Below are 16,043 nucleotides of genomic sequence, written 5' to 3'. Positions count from 1 at the left end.
ATGGCGAAGTCGGGTGCTGAGGAGGCGTTCATCCAGGTCTCCGTGAGGAAGGCGACATCCGGAGAAGTGGTGTCGAGCAGGTTCCATAGTTCCACGGCGTGTCTGTGGACGGAGCGGGTGTTGAGCAGGATGCACTTCAGGTGGTTGCTGTTGGTGCTCGGCTTGGCGGGTGCGGGTGCGTTGCAGGTCCGGATGCAGGAGAACTTGCAGGGTTGGCAGGAGAAGGGTCCGTGGGTGCGTCCTGGGGTGCCTCTGTGGGATCCGGGGAGGCGGCCGGGGTTGAGTGCGCTGAGGGTGGCGGCGTCGTACGTCCGGCGGGTGGGATGGCATCTGTGGGCGCGGTCCAGGCATGGACGGGCGTAGACGGGCTTGCCTTTGGCGCGCCTTCGGCGCACCATTGGCGCGCTCGCTGCGCGTGAACGCTGCACGCACGCGCGGACTCTGCCATAAGTGGAGAGTGTAGGGGGGGCGGAGCGAGGGAGGAGCAGCTGGGAGGTGGGAGCGGGGTGGCGAATGGGAGGGTCGAGGGAAACCAGCAGGAGTGAGGGCGGGGGGCGCGGGGGAGCAGCGGCAGGGAGCGGGGTGGGCAACAGCGGGGACATAAGCGCTAGGGCAACAGGAACAGAAGAGTACAATCAGGGCAAGACTACGGCGAAACAGGGGGCAGAACAGTACACAGCACAAGGCAACAGGAGCAGACAGAACAGTACAAATCAAGGCAATACTACGGCGATCCTACAAACCACAGTGGGGGCACAGTCAGGGCAGCGATGCGAGCGGCGGCGGCAGCAGGGAACCGGTGACTTCCTGGAGGGGCCACGCGGTGGGTAGAGCGACCGGCACTGACGAGGTCAGGCAAGGTCACAGCTCCCCGTCGCCCGGACACTCCATTAAGTAATCAGTGGGAGGGAGGAGCAGCTGGGAGGTGGGAGCGGGGTGGTGAATGGGAGGGTCGAGGGAAACCAGCAGGAGTGGGGGCGGGGGCCGCGGGGGAGCAGCGGCAGGGAGCGGGGTGGGCAACAGCGGGGACAGAAGCGCTAGGGCAACAGGAACAGAAGAGTACAATCAGGGCAAGACTACGGCTAAACAGGGGGCAGAACAGTACACAGCACAAGGCAACAGGAGCAGACAGAACAGTACAAATCAGGGCAATACTACGGCGATCCTACAAACCACAGTGGGGGCACAATCAGGGCAGCGATGCGAGCGGCGGCAGCAGCAGGGAACCGGTGACTTCCTGGAGGGGCCACGCGGCGGGTAGAGCGACCGGCACTGACGAGGTCAGGCTAGGTCACAGCTCCCCGTCGCCCGGTCACTCCATTAAGTAATCAGTGGGAGGGAGGAGCAGCTGGGAGGTGGGAGCGGGGTGGCGAATGGGAGGGTCGAGGGAAACCAGCAGGAGTGGGGGCGGGGGCCGCGGGGGAGCAGCGGCAGGGAGCGGGGTGGGCAACAGCGGGGACAGAAGCGCTAGGGCAACAGGAACAGAAGAGTACAATCAGGGCAAGACTACGGCGAAACAGGGGGCAGAACAGTACACAGCACAAGGCAACAGGAGCAGACAGAACAGTACAAATCAGGGCAATACTACGGCGATCCTACAAACCACAGTGGGGGCACAATCAGGGCAGCGATGCGAGCGGCTGTGGCAGCAGGGAACCGGTGACTTCCTGGAGGGGCCACGCGGCGGGTAGAGCGACCGGCACTGTTTATTTTAACTAACGTGCTCTCTAATGAAGTACACCAGCCAATACTAGCAGCAAAATGCATAAGAACAATTTAATCAGCATTGTTACAATTCCATATAGCACAAAAGGGGAAACTGTATTATAATGACAATGGAAACAGGACTACAGCGCCTTACCACCCTCCCCGTGCTATGAGCGAGTTTATTATAATTATAGAAGACCTCTGGGCTTAAGTCAGGGGGATCCCGTACCTCCAAGTGTAGATGCAAGGATTTACATCTCAGGACAAGCACAGCTCTTCTTTGTTGGAAAGATTTTCTCCAAGTGCCTTTTCATGCATGTAATGCCATATTAAAAGCACCCGAGTTTCAGTAGTGCAGCTGTGTTCTATGTTATGTCTATGGGCGTGGGAGTGACCAAAGTGAATCAACAGCATACATTGTTTTTTGACCTTGAACACACTGTGCAGACGAGGAGCACGTACAGCTAGATGTGTGAAAGGCAGACAGGTCTCATGTGAAAAAGCGCAAGCAGAATATTTACGAGAACAGAGCCATGTAGGAACGCACGCAACAAGCGGCAAAATGGCAGCCTAACTTACGCTAATTTAGCAATGTCCGCAGTTAATCCCATGTCCTCATTACAATACCTGTATACCTGCCAGAGCCCATCTCCATGGAAATCATTCTGATAAACAGTAAAGTAAAGCTGTTGGTGTGAAAAAACAAGCAAGCAACTTTGTTCCTTCAACTTAGAAAGAAGCTGCAGCAGGAAGTTATTAGAGAGATTGATGAGGGAATGATGGGTTGATGGGTGGAATATATGAGGGTCGGAAGTGAAGAGAGAATGGTGTGAAGAGCATCTTAACAGTGATGGACAAGATTAAAGGTTTTCACTCAGTGACGTTTGTATTTAGGAAGCGAGTTCCCCCATGTGACCATGCCTGGACGAACTCAGAGAACTATACCATATGAATCTTCTCTCCATGAGAAACAATTTAATCTAGTATTATGACATTGTTCAACCTCTATATAGCGGGTATACATCATACTATAATATGCACAGTGTCTTGTACATGTTGCTTCTGTGATTGCTACAAAAAAGCACCAGTAGTGTCAGTGCACTAAAGCCATGTCCCCAAAACATCCCTCACACCTTCTGTACAGTATCCTTTGGGGTACACTGTCACAAGCACAATCAGGAGAACGCTTCTATTTACACATGTACCCGAGCAGCCCATAGGTATGGATGATGCCTGCAAAGACACTTAGGGGCATATCAGCAAGGGCCGGCGATAATTATCGCTAAGCGCACTTAGCGCTAGGATAATTATCGCCGGCTATCGTGGAATTTTATCGCTGAGATAGCGTGCTATCAGCAACGCTTATCTCAAACGCGATAAAATTCCTCGCGCTAACAGCCAAAAGTGTGATTATCGCTGGAAATCCAGCGATAATCTCACACATTTTGGCGTTAGCTTGCTGATAAGACAGGGCATACTTAGCCATTATATCCACCTTTCATTGGATATAATGGCTAAGTCAGGGTGAAAGCAGGCGTAAGGAAAGTAGCGTTGACTGTGGTTAGCGCTACTTTTCTTATTGCTATGCCTGTTAACGATTCCCTTGATAATTGGAGAAATGTCAGTTGGCGACATTTCTCCAGTTATTTTGGGACGGAACGCCCACTTTGCATCTCATTAGAGATGCAAAGGTGGGCGTTATGGAAAGGGAGCTAAAGCAAGGAATCACGCGTTAGCGTGACCTTGCTGATTAAGCGATAAAATTATCGCCGCTTTTCGTCCAAAAACGGACGCTAAAGCGGCGATAATTTTTTATCGCTAGCTTGCTGATATGCCCCAAAGTAAGAGATTGGTTGCCATCCGAAGACCGCCATGGCAACTACGCAGAAGAGTGTGTTAAGAGGCCACTGCAAGCAGTTCGGCTCTAGAGGAATGCTAACATTAGACATTAGCAAACTCAAATGTATAGTTACTTCTGTCTTGTTGCAAGTGTCTTTATTAATTGTTCTGCTTTATGTCATTTTCGATTAGGGTGGAGTAGGTGAGCCAGGTCCATCAGGAGCACAGGTAGGTGTTTTGTACTATACAATGTTAATGAGTTCCCCTGACTTGGACACATCAACATAATCGTACCCATAAAATTTAGTTTATGATGATATTAAGCGTTGTATACATACTCTCAAATCTAGAATTATATAGTAGTATCAAGAAACCAATAAATGAAGCTCCGAGTCGATGTTAAACAGTCTCTCTTTGATAATTATTGTTTAGGGGACAGCTGGTGAAGAAGGAATTAATGGAGAAAAGGGCGATCAAGTAAGATTACTTCTTCCTTATTTTCTACCTTCATTCTTTGTGTTTTGTTCCTCCTTTCATGCCTTCATTCTTTTTTTCCTTCCTTCGTTTCTTTTTTCACTTGTGTCCTTCCTCTCTTCTTTTCTTCCTCCATTCCCTATTTACTTCTCCCTTATTTTCTTCCTTTATTTCTTGTTGCTTCAATCTTTCTTTCTACGTTTCTTCCTTCATTCTTTTTAGCTTTTTGCTCGCTCCCTTCCTCCCCCCTCTGTCCCTTCCTTCCATCCCCCTCCCTTCCATTCTTCCATCCTTACGTCCTTCCTTCCTTCATTCTTTCTTTCTCTCCTATTTTCGCATATGGGTACATTCATGCCAGAGGCGCAACTAGAGCCAAATTTCGAGAGGGGGGGGGGGGGGGCTGAGAAAACATTTCGGGGGGGCTGATTCTTCAAGCAAGAGGCAGAGTGGAGCTGCAGGGGCTCTAAGAAGGGGTGAACAACATCAAAGCCTCATTAACAAGCAAAAGGTCTTTTAAAGACCTGTGAAGTACTCGGGTGCAGCTGTGGGTGTGCCCGGGCTGCCACACAGGACTGGGGGGGGCGGGGGGGGGGGGGGGCGGGAGGGGGGAGGTGGGAGGACGGGATTGGGGGTGGTTGCTGAAGCCCTTTGAATCCAATGGGCGTTGCGCGCCTGATTCATGCATACTGGCGAATCTCAGTTTAGCTCTGCAAGACATTTAATAGAAGAATATGCGCCCCAATGCTCCACTTTTAAGAACGTTTAGTTTACTATACACAGGCAGCCTTCTGTCCTTCGTTGCACAAACCTGTACAGGACTTTCGGGAAGTCCCACGGATTGCTACCCTTAGGCTGGTGCAGTCGCAGACAACCCCGACCCCTTTCTGGGAAAACCCCACCGAGGGGCTTGAGGTGCCCTGGCAAGGAACCCGAGAGGCTGTGTCAGTGCTGACTTGCACGGTGCAAGGCCGGTGCTTCTGTAAGGTAAAGTAAGGCTACAGACTTAGGGTGCCACCTAGAGGTAGCATCGAATAATTACATAATGCCTGAAAAAATGATGTTTTTTCAGTGCAACGGAAGCATTCCAACATACAAACTTATAGTTCACCTAAAGCGCTGGAAACCCTCACAGAGAACCCCTCTGTGAGGATATCTGCTTGAGGAAAGCTGAGATTACAACCCCGATCATCGGTGCCGCTCTTTGACTGCAACCCAGTGCATGAAGCTCAGTGCCTGGACTCTCGACCGGCAATCTATTAAACGATTAAGGGGCGATTCAAGTTATTTGCACCAATGCCTTGTTGCATAAAAAAAGCCCATTTACGAGGCTTCCTTTCTTACTCTGAAACATGGTTTCCTAAAAGTCTTTTTTTCTGTAGACAACTTAAACATTACTTGCTTATGCTGGGTTGAAGTGGGGTAGCACGATGATGGTCTCAACTTGTCCAAATTAACGTTTGGTCCACAGCTCCTCCTGCAAATTTCCCACTCCGATAGGTGCCAGGTACACATTCTGTATGAACACCATTTTTATTCCACTTGGGGAGTCGATCGCCTATGTTCATTAGCCAGGATCCTGATATATCTGATTGTCTTGGCAAGTCTTAAGCAAAAAGAGGGGAAACATTAGCCCGTAGAGATCATGTCTCCATGTTTACATTTTGAAAATATGTTGTAGCCAAAATTAGAATGGAATTCGGAAAGAAATAATTAGACTTCCAGCAGACTTGAAAGTTGAGGGTCAGGAAACTGTTTTCTTCATTTGTAAAGAAACGATTTTGAGCTAATTTCTTTACATATCACAAGTTATATTTTTTCGGACATGCGTGGGCGTCAGCCACTATCAATAAAGTCAATTATCAAGCTACAAGTACTATTTTTTTCTCTATTTCTTACCCTCTCTCAGAGCCTGCCTTGATACTTAATGAACGTCATATTTAGGCAGTTGTAGGTGTGTATAGTTAGTGTATACTGCCACCTAGTGCTCTTTAGTCTTTAAAGCGTCATGGAGAATTTCAGAAAATTCATCATTTTGATGTAAACTGAACACACTTGCCATTCATCAGATGTTTAAAGGCGCGTCAATGATTTTGTTGCTTGTGAAATATTAAATAATGAAACCTTGATGGTATAGTGGCAAGAAATGTGTTCAGTTATTATTTTCAGTCCGCTATCTCTCTGCCAGGCAAGACTGCCGTCTCAAATTGTTGGAAAGTGAGTGTTCCGTTTTGTTGCAGCAAGCAGCTTGGTGCTTGGGGCTTCTCCCTTTTGCCCCTGGGTTGTATCTTTTACATATTCAAGTGCTGGAACCTGTAGTGTCCTGCAGGACACCTTCTAGTGTCTAGCAGGCATCTGTATTCCCAGCCACTCCCTTTGAGGGCTGGACGCACTTGCACCCCCACCCATCCATCACGGGTGTCACGAGTGACGTGGCCCTGCCAATAAAAGGGCCCGGGTGCACGTGCTCATGGCCAGTTAAATAACCATGTACTGTGGGCCTGTGTCGTGATTTCATTAGTATGTGATACCTGAGAACCTGGCCTACACCTGACCCGCGGCAGCGAGAGCATGTCTTGGCCAAGACTCATCCATCCTCGAGGGTTGTGCTTGAGACTAAGTAACGGCTCCTTGGTGGTCCTGCAGCTGCCCCCAGTCGGCACACAAGCGGCCCCAGCGCAGCCTTCCTGTAGTCCTGTAGCAACCCCGACAACGGGCCTCCCCAGGCGGGAGAGTGAGAAGAGACATTGCCCCACCGACAGGTTATCAGTTACAGCCAAGTGGTTCAACAGAGACAATCGATCAGGCAACACCTCCGTAAACTCTCACCATGGACTCCATCCATGCTCATGACGCAGCCCATTGTATGAACTGTTAGAACTCACCACAGACCATCCTCGACGTCAGCAGAGCGGAGCCACGCAGGACTGTAAGACACGTTGTCATCAGTGAGCTGACAGTATGCAGCGGACGTCTCCAAGCCAGCGGTCGTGTCCTGAACCCTTCAGGTTTAATTACGAGTGCCCGCAGAGATGGTCCTGCTGCAGGCACAGTCACCAACCCATGTCTTACGTCTTCCCGCCACCTGACTCATAAGGCTGATGGACCCTGTGGTGTTTAGTTGACTGTTAATTGTCCCCACAGGTTGGACTAATGTTTTGTTCTTCAATAAAGTTTGGGAGGAATGTAGTGTCCTGCAGGACACGTTCTAGTGTCTAGCAGGCATCTGTATTCCCAGCCACTCCCTTTGAGGGCTGGACACACTTGCACCCCCACCCATCCATCACGGGTGTCACAAGTGACGCGGCCCTGCCAATAAAAGGGCTTGGGTGCATGTGCTCATGGCCAGTTAACTAACCATGTACAATGGGTCTGTGTCGTGATGCCATTAGTATGTGGGCCCAGGGCCCACAACCCCACAGAACCTATGACCTTTTGCAATGAAAACGTCGGTTCTGATATGTTCTGCTTTATCATCAGAAGGAAACAAGGGAAAGGGATCCCTATGCATTAAGTGGAAATTCAAATAACATGTGCCTTAGAAGCTAAAAACTAACAATTTGTCTGCATTTAATTAACCCATAGTTTTTCCCATCTTATTGGGCATGAGAAAACGTGTGTTCTGAAATATTTGTTCTTGAATTTGCTCAGGGTGATGTCGGACCTCCTGGTGCCAAAGGCTCTGTAAGTACAAGTTGTGCATGAAAAGCCTTGAAAATTGTAATTATAGTGCATATGTGCTATAACCTATGATCATGTACAATCTACACCATGAGCTTGTGTTCACAGGGCAAATGGGTGCAGTCCAGCACAGAGTGGGCAGGGTTAAAAGCACTGGGGGCTTTAGGCTTCTTTGAAAGGGAATACTTAGCTGAAAATGCACACACGATTGGTGGGACAGAAGAATGTCTTGTAGCACATTGATTTTACTGCCAGACTGTGAGTTTAGAAAAATAGTGGAAGTTTTTCAGCCGTTAATGTGGGAAATGCCTGTATGTCCCTGGATAGAGCCTCAAAGGTATAGCCTTGATGCACACTATTGTTTTATTGAGACTTGTGCTAGGAAAGCCTGCATTCACATCATCATGGTTAGAGTCAGCATGTTTCTTTAAAGATTTCTTTTAGAGCACATAGCCTAGGTCAGTACTCTACGGCAGACCTCCGGATTGGTTCCCATTCACCTAGATTCTGTTTCACGCCCAGGGAGTCACTGTAATGCTAAATGTTTCTACGTAACATATACAATCAACTTCATGTCTTTCATGCTTGACATCACTCACCTCCCCATTATGTCTGCTCATCCTTCTTGCATTCCAGGGGTGATACTTGAGGTAAAGCTATATTCCACTCCCGGACTGACAAATAAAATATCTATAGAAATACAATTTCTCTGTCTGCCGTGTTCCATTTGTAATCTGCACTAGCCACCAGGTCTTCTTTCAAACTTCTTGCACGCATTGTTGCAGGCATACCAAAATCAGGGTTTACACTTGGACAATAAATTATCCGTTTCATGTCAAAAGTGCCTAAATGTCTTAATCTGAGTCTGACACGCCATTCTTGGCTAACCAGCTCACAGTCCACTACACACGATTTGTAAATTTCTCATTTGGAGAGTTGAGAGCTCTGGGAATAAATAACAAAACACTTTAAGATAGAAATTCTATTCCACTAAAAACCCTTGAAATCTGTTTTTTTTAAGGTAGATAAAATATCAGATAAAGTTACTGCCAGGTCGTTCTTTTTCTAAAGTATTACAAGTACGATAACACTGCACTGCACCGAGATGAATGAAAAACCTATAGCTGAGATCTGATTGCATGCCTCTTTTGTTTCAATGTATCCGTGTAGTCAAATAAATTAATTAGTTTATTCAGAAATGCCGGGAATAATGAATAGTGTTGATTCCTGCTGTGGGCCTCTAGTTGTGTAAAAATGTGCTTGGAGAAGCAAGTGTCATCTTTATATATTTATGTCTAGAGCAGACTATTGGGCAATAACATTGATATTCAGGCAGCAAAGGGGAGATGCTTCATCTTGTACTTTATTTTGGCCCCACGTCTGTGTTTTCTCTTCCTTTTGGAACTCAAAGAAACACAGATCAAAGAGAAAACCAGAAAGACTGACAATTAGCAAGGCAACCTTCACTTCCTTGCCCGGAAAAACAAACAATCTGCTGGCAAGAATATGAGCAGTGTTTTTGTTTGAGGCATGAATTCACATCCTCCCCCCCCCCCCCCCCCCCAAGGCGTTGCATAAGCAACAAAAAAAAAAAACTTTCAAAGTAAACGAAAGAAAGCAATATTATTCCTATCTTCCAAAGTTTATCTCCGTCAAAGCCATAATAAGGACATTTCCTGATTATTGAGCAGTTTTCGTTTTTTATCAGTCTTGAAGATGATATTGTACACAGAGGACTATTGGTGTGGGTTGCCTTAAGATGTAAACAATTTTAAAGTTGTGCAATAGATGTGTATTCTATCATGAATGTTGAAATAATCACACGGTGCAAGTCTCATGTACAATGTCTAATATTCAATAACTGCTTATTTAGACTGGAAATCCTGGCGAGCCTGGCAACCGTGGCCCTGAGGGAAGTCGTGGGCAGCCTGGCATTGAAGGGCCACAAGGATCGCCTGGACCTCGTGGTATGCAAGGTGAACAAGGAGTTCCTGGGCTTCCAGGAAGTCAGGGTCCAGCTGTGAGTAGAATTTTATTAGGACATATTTACTTTCAGATACTGTAATGTACTTTGTTAAATAGTCCATGTTGTTTTTTGTACCTTAGGGTAGAGAACCGAGTGATCAGCATATTAGGCAAGTCTGCATGAGAGTGATGCAAGGTAAGAGCTCTGTTTCTACATTTTAAGAAAGTTCAAATTGACTTAAATATATGTATCGTTATGAAAGGATATGTACACTTTTGCAATAGTTCATGGGCCAAATTATTAGCTGGATTCGTTAAATAATGTAAAGTGTGTGAATTCTATCTATATAAGACCAACACCGACTCAACGGTCTTTCATATATAGGAGTCTTGACTGTAAACTTTCTTAGGGGCATATTATCAAGGACGGCGTTAAAATTATCGCCGGTTTAGCGGCAGAAAACTGCTGCTAAAGCGGGGATAATGGGCTTGATAATATGCCCTGGAGAATTCCCATAGAAGCCCATGTTCACACCAGAACATGGGCTTCTATTGGAATTCTCAAGGGCGTATTATCATGCCCATTATCGCCGCTTTAGCTGCAGTTTTCTGCCGCTAAACTGGCGATAATTTTTAACGCCGTCCTTGATAATATGCCCCTTAGTCTTTACTATTTCCTTTCACACGCTTTTTCCCGAGAATTAGTCATGCATTGTGGTATGGCTTCAGCATTGGAAGCTAATACACGTTTAGGGGCATCCCTTCTTAGCTTCAAATATGTTTGAATTGCACCATAAAGCGACTGGTACTTGTAGTGAGGCAACAGAAAACATGAATTGCATTCACACGCATGTCCCATTCTCCCCTCAATCAAGTATTCCCTTTCCTGTCTCGAGAGGTTAAGTAAAACTGAACACTCGGGCGCTGATTACAAACTAGCTGGCAATCACACTTTTTGCCGAAAATAGCAGTTTTTATCCAAATCAAGATTACATCTGGCTTGGATATACTGCACTTTTTCTCCATACACATTTCACCAATTAATAACTGGCAGAATTTGTAAAGGTTAAATTTTTCAGATCAGATCCTGAGAGAACGTGGTGTTACAACATTATCCTAACTTTTGAGGCAAGGAATTTAGAATGCACCGTACAGTATGGGTATTCATCGATTGTGATATTACCACCCAGTTACCTTTCCTGGTTTCCAGCCAATGCCAAGAACAACTGAGAAGTTCCACTCAACCTTTGTGTGTTGTTTTCTGTGGTGAAACCACATCACACAGATGTCCCTGTTACACGATCCACATTTAAATTAGTACTCTCTATCCTCAGATCCAGGCGCCATAACACATCATTGCCCATTTTGATGAGGGATATTAAAGTTTGTAGAAGTATGGACACACCTGGGTGTCTTTAATGCTTTGTGTGATGAAGTGTATTACAGTTGTCATCAAAGGCCTCCCTTGATGCTGAGTTTCTTAGCAATTTTCATGTTCACGATACAGCGGGGCAAATAAATTTGCATGAAGGTAATATCATCACACTATTTTGAAGATGATTACTGCCACGGCACCAGCATCTTGACTGCTGCTTCGGGCATATCCTTAAAACCACTTGTTCTGAATGAATAGTAATAAAATATTCTAAGGTAAGTAATCTGCATCACTATCACCTCAGAAGGTAATCTCTGAAATTCAAGAGCAAGTGGAATTACTGAAATTGGTTCAGAACATATTGAACAAAGTGAATATCCAGAGGAACTTTAAGAAATCAGACACAGTAATTCTAAGGGACAGATTAAAAAACAAACTGACGCATCTATGCATATGCATCAGTTTTCCTGCGCCTCCATGCGAAACACGAGTGCCACCATGGATAGCCGTATTTACAATACGGTGCACCATAGCGCAAGGATTGACAAATGCGTCAGAAATTCTGATGCATCTGTTGGTGCAAAAGTCATGTATTGCTGGAGTCGTGTCACATGAACGACGCAACTCCAGCAATGCATGGGTAGGCCTATTCCCAATACACTGCGTCACTCCTCACACCTGCTCTAGGCAGACGTAGGGTTTTGACACAGTGGCATTCTAGAAGTGGCGTAGTGAAATCTTGTAGATTTCACTGCATTACTTCTATAAGGCTTTCCTGTGTGGGAACACCTACCCTGCACACATTATAACTGACGCAGGTATAATGTGACGCAGGACTTTACAAGGTGACACATCTCCCTAGATGCGTCACGTTGTAAATTGGATGCAATGTGGTTCAATGTTAACGCCGCCGCTGACCCACAAATAGTGATGCAACGGCGGAGCAAAAGTGTTGCAAGGGGCTTGTAAATCTGCCCCTATGTTTTCTGTTTTTCTTCTTGGAGCTGGTGTGGTAATCAACTGTTTCTACAACTATATGGAATTGAAAATTCTTTTTGGTATAGGCCCTTCATATTGCAGGCTAGGACATACCAAATGGTGAGGCCCTGTTTAATAATGGTGATCAGAACATTAGCCAATTTGTGAGCTTGGGTGAATCCTCGGATCATTTAATTGTCTGTAACCTGCTTATCCAGAGAGAGCAATGTATGTCTGATCAACCCTTAGTAGGTAAGCATATAAAAGAACATTGGAAATAAAAAAAGGCTTTTCAGATTATGGAGAAAAACCCAAACCTCATCTGATACATAGCAGACACAGTTGCCAGAGAGATGGCAACCACCATTTTAAAGATGGTATACATTCCTGTTCATTGGGTAACTGAATTCTGCAAGATGTGTCTTTATATGAAGTGTTCACTGCTCTGTCCATTTAGCAGGGTACTTTTACATCATAATGCTGTTTGATAGGTGTAAGAAAGTAGACTATTATCTGGGGTGGACAGTTGCCCACCTGAAGGCATAATGATGCTAACTTGTTATGGTAAACTAAAAAGTCACTAAGTTAACTTGAGCTCAACTCCTGGTAGCAATGACAGCCTTAACAGAGGGCAATATGTAAAGTATTTATCCAATACCAAATCTGTAATTTAGTCAAAAAACCAAACAATAAAAATGTCAAACCAAATAAGAAAAATAGAGTAAAATGTAATGAATAAAATGACAGCAAAATGGCAAAAAGGGCAAAAATACAATTAGACAAACCGGAGATAAGAAATTCTGATGTTTTAAGTAATAATAGGGCTGAATGGAACCGAGTGTTAATGATGGAAGCAGTTTATCAGGTCCTAGGCATGATTTCAGGCTCACTGTGATGGAGTTGAGGTCAAATTAACCAAGCAGGTTCACCCCAGTCAAAGGCTTGACCTTCTGACTTACTCTTTTTTATGGAGCTTGAAATCGTCCAGCGGGACAAGCGTGAAGCTGTATCTGAATAAGTTACATCAGAATCCTACCTACACCTTTGCTGCAAAGTCCCCCTGATGGCTGTGGCAGACGTGGAAATCCAAAAATGTTCTTAGTCCTAACTTTTCAGGGTTTCTGGAGCAGCTCCTCTGAGTCATTTGTAAGTCTCACTCTTAGTCTAATTTCTAAGCATTTAGGGGCCAGGACTGCAGCTGAAGCCACCACTGTGGTCCAGTCCAGGTCCAGTGGGTTTTGGTCAACTGATAACTTCAGTAAAAGGCCCTTTGAGCTTGTTGTGGCCCTGTTGCCACACAGGAGGCCAGCCAACCGACCATTGGAGTCCACTTCTTCGTTTGTCCTGGATACAAAAGGGACCAGACTTTCAGGGCTCCTCTCAAGTTTCAGACAGCAGGCCCAGTCTTTGTTCGATCTTCCGCAGGCCCAGAAAGTGTTGTGAGGAGGGCTCCTTGGGGTGCCACAATTATGACTGACAATAGGCAGTGGGTAGGGGTGACTCCTGAACACACCCTAATCAATGATAAAACATTTCCTGGGCGTGGCTCTTCCCACTTTGGCAGCATATCCTGCTTGCCTTACTGCAACTATCCTACATTGCCCCTCACTCCTTAAATCCAAGATGAGAGAACCCTTCCTCCCTTGTGCAGAGCTCTTGGGTCCACCCAGAGGTGTGTAAATGAGCAATCCCTTCCCCTGTGTCCACTCCAAATCAGTTCTCAGGGTAGCTTCCCTTCCACTGGGTTCAGAGCCAGTCTGGCTAGTACAGGCCTGGTAAACAAAGGCTTTCCCATCTTCAGGTCCCTCCTTGCATTAAACTATGAATAGGCAGGTCTTTGCCTCTGTCACTTTCAGGTTAATGGAGTTCCTGTGCATGAAGCTGCAGTTGATGAAGTTGCATCAAAATCCTACACCTTTGCAGCAAGGCCCCCTAATGGCTCCGGAGGACTTGGAAGTTCAAAAATGTTCTAAGTCCAAACTTACAACTTACCTTCCTGAGCTGATAGGAATCAAATGCCCCACACCTAGTCCATCCTAACACTATGTCTAACCCTTTGTTCTGCTCTGGGAGCAGTTTTCACACCTCATTAATGTGAAGCATTTCCTGGGGAGTTGCTGTCAGACCAACAAGAATTAGCTCCCAGGAGCTTTAGGCAAGGAGTAAAGCACTTTCTAAAAGTTTATTTTCCTAAATATTTATTAACATTCTAACATCACTAATGAACTAGTTTCAATAAATAAGAAAATAGTCTCTAAATAACTATTTTAGCCTTTTCCTGTCAAAAGTCACAAATTATAATTTATAATCTGTAGTTTGACATTGTGTACGATCCAGGTACAGCCCTGCCAGTGAAAATAGCATTTGATGTCTAGCCACAGGATGAACATGCCAACTTTAATTTTGCACATGTTCTATTTTTAAATATAAGGGAGCCTACCTTGTGGATGGAAAGGTGTACTTAGGGGTGTGACTTATTAATATTTAATAACAATGTTTCCCACATGTCAAAGAGGGTAACAGGTTTGACAGCAGGCTTTACGCTGCGAAGCTAGGCTACACCTAGTAGGCCTGAAGCCATATTTTAGAGGGCAAGCCTGTGGATGGCATCAAAGGTGCTGCAGCTCACAGGTGACATTTTACTTCCATGCCCTGGGTGTATTTCCTCAACATATAGTAGGGCCTCATGGGCAAGTTAAATATACAATTCAGAGTAAGCCAATTTAACCATGTTTAAAGGGGAGCGCCAGCACTTAATCTTGTTTACCAGGGGTAAAATGCTCAGAGTTCAGAAACTAGCAAAAAGAGGGTTCAGAAAATATGAAAAATCTGGGGTTGCGAAACAGAAAAGGGGGCTATACTACAATAGGGAACTATCTTATGCTGGAGGTAAGGGGACCTGCATAATTCACAATTCTTTACATTCTCAAAAGTCACTATGTTGCACCTATATAACCCACTGATTTCTCTAACTAGTAAATCAAAAAGTAAATCTAACTACCTGGATGAGTTAACTGCTCACCTGTTAATCTCAATGAGCTAGCCAGTAGTATTCTTTCTTAACCTTGCCGATTCTCAAGTCAAGTTTCCTTTCCCCCCCACTGGCTGAGTCACTGTAGTAGCATTTGCACTCTTGCAAGTCCGAGGACATGGAGGAGGAGGGTGTCTGCATTGTTGACAATGAAACTGTTATCCTAAAAGGACCCAGGAAGGTTATATGTTGCTGCACTATGAAGCCAGACCCCATTGTCCTCCATCATGAACTGTGTTCACTTTGTGTGTGTTGTGGGAGCATATCACGGTACAGGTGAAATGGCCAAGTCTTGCCATGGCTTGCACATAGTGAAGCTGGATCCATAATGGCTGGCATTTGAGGAACTTTGATACATATTGGCATGGCTAGCATAGGGTGGAAATTAGTGCATTGTTTCATGGCATATTGAGCATCAGGATTGCATCACTTCATGACTGGCATAAGAGACACAGATGTGCCACATGAAGGCAATCACTGCCATAATTTGCGGTACCTGAGCTTTTGATGACAGTAACTAACGTAATGGAAAATGGCAAGCTGATACTTTAGTAACAAAATGAGGGAATATACAAAATAACCACTTTCAGAATGCTGTAGCAACTATTACACAACTCATATGGAGACCTTTCCTTATCCCTTACTGACCCAACCATTACTATGTACAGCTACTGTCTAGGTTTTGAGTTTTTAAGATATGCACAGCCTTGCCGTGCTGTAGAGTATCAATCATATAATATGTCTGTTGAAAATTGGGCTCCTGGTTGTGGGAGAACCCTACTAAAGAAGCAACCACAATTTGTGTCAGGGTGTAGGACAAGCAAACCCCAAATTAACCTGTGCATAACCCTCTGGTAGCTTGGCAAAAAACAGTCAGGCTTAACTTAAAGGCAATATATAAAGTTATTATGCACTTCGAACAGTAGTAGAGTGAAAACACAACACAATAAAAATCACACACCAATCTAGAAAAATAGAGAAACTTTCATGAATAAT

General features: G+C 45.3%; 1 protein-coding gene across 1 annotated transcript in view; it reads left to right on the top strand.

Annotated features, from left to right (window-relative positions):
- COL9A1 (collagen type IX alpha 1 chain) overlaps positions 1-16,043 on the top strand; it is a 377,557-nt gene that overhangs the window by 317,295 nt on the left and 44,219 nt on the right. Inside the window, exons 31-35 of the mRNA XM_085610911.1 lie at positions 3,739-3,774; positions 3,979-4,023; positions 7,669-7,701; positions 9,572-9,718; positions 9,805-9,859. Of these exons, the coding sequence (XP_085467037.1) occupies positions 3,739-3,774; positions 3,979-4,023; positions 7,669-7,701; positions 9,572-9,718; positions 9,805-9,859 (316 nt within the window). The remainder of the gene's footprint in view (positions 1-3,738; positions 3,775-3,978; positions 4,024-7,668; positions 7,702-9,571; positions 9,719-9,804; positions 9,860-16,043) is intronic.

Source organism: Triturus cristatus, chromosome 6 (assembly GCF_964204655.1).
Source record: "Triturus cristatus chromosome 6, aTriCri1.1, whole genome shotgun sequence".
Lineage (NCBI taxonomy): Eukaryota > Metazoa > Chordata > Amphibia > Caudata > Salamandridae > Triturus > Triturus cristatus.
Note: the sequence above shows the minus strand (reverse complement) of the source record. Positions and strands in the feature narration are given on the sequence as shown.